At 43.5% G+C, this 8,467-nt stretch overlaps 1 protein-coding gene across 1 annotated transcript; it reads right to left on the reverse strand.

Moving 5' to 3' along the window:
• Positions 1–823: 823 nt before the first annotated feature.
• Positions 824–8,445, reverse strand: MDH2 (malate dehydrogenase 2). The gene is made up of 9 exons (XM_415765.8): positions 8,347–8,445; positions 6,544–6,712; positions 5,663–5,746; positions 4,894–5,003; positions 4,291–4,416; positions 3,589–3,666; positions 2,310–2,409; positions 1,748–1,899; positions 824–1,128 (listed from the first exon to the last, which is right to left on the reverse strand). Exons 1-9 carry the CDS (start codon positions 8,407–8,409, stop codon positions 997–999), a joined length of 1,014 nt encoding a protein of 337 aa, XP_415765.4. The 5' UTR covers positions 8,410–8,445; the 3' UTR covers positions 824–996.
• Positions 8,446–8,467: the final 22 nt, after the last annotated feature.

An 8,467-nucleotide genomic window follows, 5' to 3' on the forward strand; every position in this document is an offset into this window, starting at 1 on the left:
GCATTTTAATTATTTTCTTACAGCAGGACTGACATTTAAATCACTGTGCTTTTACTAACCCTTTAAAGGTCAAATTACATAAGAGATCCCAGCACCACAAGGTAACGGAGGTAACGTGCCAACCTCCTGAAAACTCAGCTATTTGCATATCCCTTTTGCAGGCCTCTGCAGCCTGTCTTCATCTTATTTGATCACCCCTGTTTTCCCAACTGTTGTGATAAACTAAAGCAGCAGAGGAGCTGCATGTAAGCAGGCACCAGGATAGAGAAGGCCATGTACAGAATGTCCCTACCAAGCTGCAGATCAGATGCTCGAAGACAGTTCCTGTTACAGCACAGTGCTGGTGTTGCTTCATTTCCCCACTTAGCTCTTCAGACAAAAGCTTGCTTCAGAGGACTGAAATGCCAACCTTAATTCAAAAGGCGACTTTCATAAAGCAGTGAAAGTACACAGGGAGGTGTAAAGCAGTCTGAGGATGGGTGCAAGCAAGGTTTGTAAGCTGGACCACCTTCTCTTATTTATCATCTCTGCCCAGACAGCAGAGTGCCATCCAGTAAGATCTCATGATCTGGGGAGGAAATACATGACTGTTTCCAACACTAAATGTAATTTTATGTTTCCTTAGCCCTGAGTGCCTATCGTGGCCAGTCTGCACTACCACCTTCCCTTCTGCAAAGGAAATGACACTCTTCACTGGGATCACTCATTAACAAAACCTAGCAATTGGCTTACCCATTTTAAGAAGTTATTATCACCGATAACCTTTCAGAGACCTGCAGCCTCTACCTTCAAAAGACAAACACATTAAGATAATTCCATCCGGTACACTGAAAAAACGAGGCCATTTTATTGATGATCAGGCTTTGCTTTGACAACAATCATTAAGCTAATACAGACAGACTTCAATCAAAGCATGAGCTTTGAGTCAGAAGTCGTAAAGTGACATGATGCCTTAATAAATTAAGGAAGGTGGAATTCCTCTCCATCATCAACTCTTTACTTGAAGTTCTTCGCAAAATCCTCTCCTTTCTTAATAGAAGCCTTCAGCTCAGCCATGGCCTCAGCAACCATCTTCTCTTCAAAGGGGGTGATCTTGCCAATGCCTAGGTTCTTCTCAATTCCATTTTTCTGAGGGAAAGAGGATTTAAGGATTAACTATTCAGTGAATGATCTACAGAACATTTTAACAGCCTTGATTATTTAATGTCCAGCCGAGGTGGGGACCCACCCTAGGACTTCTGCCATCTCTCTGCATCCCAGCAGCCACATCAGGGCTGCAGCATCCTTGGTTATCATTCTGGTAAGAATAACTGTTCCTTCAGAGCTCAGTAGAGGTCCTGAAATCAATCCATTAATCCTAATCCACGCCATGGTTCTGCACGCACCACAATTTCTGAGCAATTTGTTTGTAGCAGAGCAAACTGAGGAGACCAGGCTGCTGACTCTGGTTAACTACACAAAAGCTCTTCATAAATGGGCACAAACTTGGGCTAAAAATAACTGAATCTCTGGTTACTCAGTAAGCTGCAGTCTAAGGGCAGATAAAAACAGCAGCAAACCATTCAAACAGGAAGTATATGCTTAAATAAAATATCCAAATATTCGAGAACTCTTACATGTATGTTTGGCTGTTATCTATAGAGACACTTGGCACTAGACTGCATTGAAATCACCAAGTAAAAGCCAGTAAATCTAAAGACTAGTTCAGTAACTTCTGTTTTTAAGCCCCATCATTTAAAGCACATACTCCCAGTAGCAGAGGTGTAGAGAAGTATGGGCTCTCCGTCTCTTCCGAGCGAACAAAGGAACATTCAATAACTCCTTCCTTTCCATTCATGGCATCCACCAGAGAGAACACAAACCGAGCGCCAGCATAAGCCATAGACAAGGTGGCAGATCCTGTAAGAGTTAAATCACTTTTAGAACAGGTCACATTTAAATTCAGTACTTGTTTTAGCATCAAAAGCTTCCACACCGCTGAGCTTGCAGAGCTGCAGTGCTTGGCTTCAAGCTCACAGCCAGTCTGATAAAGCAAGAGCTACGTGCTATGCAGCTGAGCAGATTTTATAAGAAACAGCTTAATTAGAGAGAGAAGATGACTTTTAAATACCACACTTGTTCAGGGATCCATCGAATTTTATACTTACCTACATACTGAGCTATTTCTAGTACCACAGTTGAGATAGTCAGAACTGTAATCAGCCATTCCCAACTCTGCATCACAGTTGCAGATAAGATTAAGCTGAAGAAAACTGCATCCATTCAGCTGGACAAGAAGAATTACTTGGAAGCTGTAGCCAAGAACCAACCTGCTCCTGCTTTGGCTTTGACAACTTCAGTGCCAGCTTCTTGAATTCTCCCTGTAAGCTTTTCCAGTTGATCCTGAGGGAAGTCCACTTTCGGTGTGCACTAGATTGGAAAAAAAAAAAAGCTGCTATCAAATACCAGGACCCCTCCAGATTCATAAGGCCACGTAGGTGATACTTTTTGCACCATTACAGTTGTTACAAGCAGTTCTCGAGCAGGAAAATCAGCTACCACAGCTCACAGATTGTGTGACAGACTGGCCAGCAGCTGCAGACATTCACTACGGCTCCTGGCTGTTGCATGAACTGTAACGGTAAGCTAGTCATGCCTAGTTTACTCAAGGACAAACTGCAGCTTGACAGCAAAGCCAAGGCTTGGTTACTTGCTACCATGTAGTCCTTTGCATAAACAGATGCCCTCCAAGCATGTACCAGCACTAAGGAATTTCAAAAAGCCACATGATAAATATTTGGGTCACCGTGGCATTATGGAAGTCAAAGAGCCTTACGGAGGATCCAGTCTGCAAGCAGTATTTAGGAAGTTAGTGAACCTTCAAATACAGCTATACAAGTCTGTTTAGCACAGCTGTTGCTGTCCTGATTGACTGCCTGAGCACCCTCTCAGCATTCAGCTGAACTAAAGCCCTTGCTCTTATTCCCTAAGACTGTCCTTCTGTGAAGGGTACTTTATTCCTCACTTACAGCAAAGCTTTTTGTCCTTTCTCCACTGACAGCTCCTTAGCCATGTCCTACCTGCCTCCTTCAGCTGCAGCCTGCTTCAGAACTGTAATTCATTTTGGATTAGGTGCATGAAGGGAGCCTCTCTCTACCAATCATTTCTGAAGCAGGCCTCTCCACACAACTTGAGCTCTGCCTACTTATATCAATACTGGATGTTGAAAAAGTGATTCTAGTCCATTATGTCAAAAGTGCTTTCATTTTCCTGCTGAAGAAAAGCATTTACTCCACGCAACAGCCATCACAAAACACTGCTAAGACATCTGTAAACATGCTACACCTCAGTTCTTATTCCAGAGCTATTGTAGGGGAAAAAAGACTGGTGCCAGTCAAGCCACTCAGAAGAGTTCAGATGTAGCTCTTTACCTTTGAGTATCTTGCATCTCATCTCAGAATAAGATGAGCCACAGGAACAGGAAGGACTGTCCCTGCTGTATCTCAGCATGTTCCATGCCACCACAAAGGCACTTGACATGAACTCTAACATAGTGAGGACAAACACCACACAGAGGTAATGCCACACACAGCAGTTAATATGACTTACCTGGGAGATCAGAGGGATGATGGTTTTCCCTGCATGGCCACCAATAACTGGAACACTTACTCGAGCTGGATCTAAACCCTAGAAGGAAACATGAAACTTTCCAGTTCCTGAGACATACAGATAAGAAAACATTTAAAAACCACATTTTTTTCTGCTCTCAGTATCCTGACACCCAGAAACTTCAGAGGCAGCTACACTACAAGGACAGTGCCAATCAATACAGTCAAACTCCAGGTTATTCATTCTGATAACTTTAGACAGTCACAGAATAATATCAATGCAAGTTCAGATAAATAGCAGCAAAGGTACAAACTCCACCAGGGCCATTAAGAGCAGTGAAACCGTCACACTGTTTGACACCACACAGAGAATATCCTACAACATGCAGCACAGACAGTATTACTTGCAAAGACATACTGCAAACTCTCCTCCGGTTGCACCAGCAGGGCTGAAAGTGCCAAGAGAATTAGGGCAAACACACAGCTCACTCACAGGGAGATTTACAAAAGGAAAGGTCAAAGTCTCTTGAAGTAGGTTTTGTAAGAAACCCTATCCCCAGGCTCCTCTGCAGGGAATCATTGCTTTCAGCACATAAATCTGAGCTACTCTACCTCTATACTGTGATGTTTAGAAACATTTTTGGTAGAACTGATGACAGAAGCACACAGTATCCTTTCCCCAGCATCCATCATTACAGCCTACCTTTAGCTCAGCCACAAAAGTATTCGCTCTGACGATGTCCAGTGTTGTTACACCAAAGATTCTATTGGGATTATACACACCATGCTTCTTGAAAACTTCTGAAGTTATGGGTATGGTTGAATTTACCTGTAGGCAAAAACACACAAGTGTTCATTGAAAACAGGAACATAACAAAACCAATGCATGAAATGAACAGGAGAGTAAAGAAACATCACATTTCCAACTTTAATCAGCCTGTAATCAGCCATTTCAATTCCTAACAGTAAGAACAATCTGCAGGCAGGCTGGAACAAGTGTTTTATTTTAAACAACCACTGAGACAGTAACTAGTTCTTTCAGTTACTATAGCAGTATGTATTATAACCAGTCACACAGAAGCTGAGATATCAATCACTTTTACACACAAATTTAATTTGACTTTGTTATATCTCAAGAACAATCTGTTGACAGAGCCAGGCTTTTAGTTTTTCTTCTCGTTTTCCTGCAAATACTCCATAGGACTTAAAGATACTGGTCAAAACTAGCAAGAACTTGCAGATTATTCCAGTATTCTCAGATTGTATTTTCTTTTCTATGTTTTGAAGGTCTCCAGAAAATGCTTACCGGGTTGGAAATAATACAGATCATGGCTTCTGGGCAGTGCTTTGCACAGGCAGTTGTTAAAGTAGCAACAATGCTAGCATTGGTGTTGAACAGGTCATCACGGGTCATACCTAAAACATATCCAGTACAATATTTTCAGTTACCTATAGTCTATTCATCCCTCTCTGAAGTCACCTCCACAACTACAGCTGGAATGTTAATTATCTGTGCAAAATATTGCTAGCTGCAGAGCTGCCACCATGGAAAACACAGAATTAGGAGGAGAAATGAATTAAAGCCTAGACTTCTGTTACATTCCCAACAGCATACTAAAAAAAACAGTGGAAACAGAACAGATCAGAGATACTAGAAAGGCATTCATTCAGAGATGCTCAGAGACATTATACAATTAATGCAGAACAAATAGGCTATTCTATTCTGCTAAGAAAAGAAACAGTGAAGCAGTTTTTGAACATGGTATTGCTCTGGGCAAGAAATATTAGGGGAGACTAGGGGTTAATTGCAGGGAAAAGTCTTTGCAACTCACCCTTACACATGAACCCCAGAAATCAGTGTTTCTCCCCATCTTATTAGCAAGAATTTAAGACAGAGGCTGACTGAGGTACCTGACACCACAACAAGCTCTAGGTCAGTGTCATTAACAGACCACTTATGTCCCAAGGCAAGCAGAAAGTTTGCATAAAGCAGCACCACAGCCTCCTGGAATGCACTGCAGGTCTGCAGAGCTGCACTTCAGCAAAACCCTGGCTTTTTAACACAGAGAACATACCTGGTTTCCTAGGGACTCCTGCAGGAATCACTACAACATCACAGCCCTTCAAACATTCTGGCAGCTGCTCGGGTCCCAGGAAACCTGAAATGGAAGGTATTGAGGTGTTACATTTTTGACAGTTTTTAAATAATTGACAATCTGAAGAACAAGATTATGCCTAAAGACACCTAATTCCTATTTTGAATTTGGCTTTCAATTCAGACTTATGCTCAAAAGCAAAGCAATAAGATTATGGATGGATCTGATTGGATACTTTGGCTTTCAAAGCCCACAAAATAAGTGGGGTAAGAAGCACACATTTGTATGCTTTGCAAGCAGCCAGTTACTCCCATTACGTGTACATAATCTAAGATCCTAGCTGACTCAGTGCCCCCAAAAGAACTGCAGATAGGCACGTGGAAGTAAAGCGTAACCTTTTAGTGATCTTCAAATAAAATGAACATCAGCAGATGAAGTATCTTTGATTTCATCAAAACCTGATTGCTACCTCTGAAGAAAACAAGCACATACAATGCATGTAGGCACTCCAAGAGTGTAAAGTCTATTTATAGTCAAATTTTGAATTCAATACTCAGGCTTTTTTCCTCATATGACTTTATTGACTGTTTCCTATCAGCTGTTATGAATTCTCTTCCAACTGTGCAACCGCAGACTATTTCTCATCTCCATACATATCAATCTAACCAACCAAGCCTTAATTAATCATGCACCACTTGAGAGAAAAGCTGCTTCAGTCAACACTAGGCTTCAGGATGATGTGATGACCCCCTTACACACAAAGCACAGTGACAGGCACCACCAAGGGTCACACAGACCTGAGGGGATCCCTTCAGACAAGTTCAGCATGCACAAAGACCACCCACAGCCACTCACCATACCTTTAACATTCGCTCTTGTCTCGATGTGACTGAGGTCAGCTGCAACACCAGGAGTGTGCGCAATATCGTAAAGGGTGAGCCTGCTCACCAGCGGGCTGTTCTTCAGGAGAAGGGAGAGAGGCTGCCCAATCCCTCCTGATGCTCCCAGCACTGCCACCTTGGCATTGTTCTGAGGGAAAAATAAGGAAACATGCTGATGAGTTGCTTAGCTAGTTAATGCAGAAGCGACCTTGGGGATTTCACCATGCTTTCTTTACTTTTTGTTCTGTTTCTCAATTTCTTTACCAAGCACTACGCAAATTTGCTTGCCTAAGCCCACAGAAAGCTATCACCACAACAGCTTCCCAAAGATCCTTCAGATCTACTGGTTGGACAAGAAGGATGAAAATGTTCTTTGTGATCTGAAGCTCGCACAGACAGCAGAATTAGGCAGAGCACTGAAAGGATCATCCCTCTTCAGCTGCAGACTTTTGTCTAATACCTGTTCCTGTGGACATCCATCTCATTCAGGGCAAAATGTTTCTTGCAGTTTCTCCAGTTTTCAAAGCTATTATTAAAAAAAAAAAACAACAAAAAAAGCCTTCCCATTTGGAAAACAATCAATACATTTAATGGGCTACAGTAAATGTAACAGCCATTGTATATACGTGAAGAAAATACCTGTGCTTGAAATAAAATAGTACCTGCAACTGCTTCAAAATTGAGCCCTGAGAACATTAAATTACAAACTTACAGCTCTGATTAAATGCAGCTGACAAGCAAGCAAAACCAACCCTGCTTTGCTGCCCCTGTGATCTAACTGTACCCACACGTGCTCTCTGGAAGAAAGCTATTTCTTTGGATGAACCCCCTGTGCCTACAATGTAAGGAAAGCTACTTTAAAAGATCAGAAAAATTGTAAATTGTAATGTTCTGCCAAACTGATGGAGGACCAGAGGCTACTGCAGAGATGGAACACGCTAATGACATTCTGTATCACTGTCCTACCAGATAAAGCTATAATTGCTCCAAGTTCGCTGCAGGAACAGCTTAATTATTAGCTTAATAATAATTCACAGCATAATAAATAATCCACCCACAAGCTAGATCAATTTGCACTCAGCTCGGCACCCTTGCTACTGCAAGAAATACAATTTAGCATGAAACTTTTCAAAGGAAAGCAAAGTCTAGCATTAGTCATTGTTGCACTCTGTATTTATGACTGAAATGATAGCATAAGATCAAAACCTCATTACTATTGAATATAATTCCTATTAAATTACACAATCTTCTCTCACAAAGCCTGTCTTTAGAGCTCTGGTAGCCATCCTGCACACACCATAGGGAAACTGCTTCACTTAAAAGGCAGAGGTCTATCCCTCCCTACCCAGCACAGAGCAGTACCTCCTGGTACCCACACACAATGCATCAGAGCACATCCCAAACGTGAAAGGACCGCAGGCATCACGGAGTCCAAGCCCTGTCTCCACACAAGCTCACCCCAAAAATCAAACCACACTTCTGACAGCGCTGTCCGAGCACTTCTAGGACCCACGATGCCGGCACGCCACGAATGACCGTTACTAATTCCTGGGGCGCTCCAAAGGCAGAGCCATGCTTCACGGAGATGCAGGCAGCCACCGGGCCTACCCCGCTGCACAGCCCCCCGCCCACACACCCCTCCTCAGCTTCACCTCAGCGCCCCGAGGCCGGGAGCACCCCACGGGTGGCCCCCTCGCCCCTAGGTCGACCCTCCCTTCCAGGAAGCCGGCTCCCAGCAGGCACCCAACGCCTCAGATCCCCTCTCACCCCCGAAGCTCGTACCTGGGCGCTGGTGGCCAGGCCGCGGCACAGGACAGCGGCGGGACGGGCGAGGCGGGACAGCATGGCGGCGGCTGTGACTCCAACGACCTCCACTGCGCCGCGCATGCGCCGGCCGGCTACA

This window comes from Gallus gallus, chromosome 19, assembly GCF_016699485.2.
Source record: "Gallus gallus isolate bGalGal1 chromosome 19, bGalGal1.mat.broiler.GRCg7b, whole genome shotgun sequence".
Lineage (NCBI taxonomy): Eukaryota > Metazoa > Chordata > Aves > Galliformes > Phasianidae > Gallus > Gallus gallus.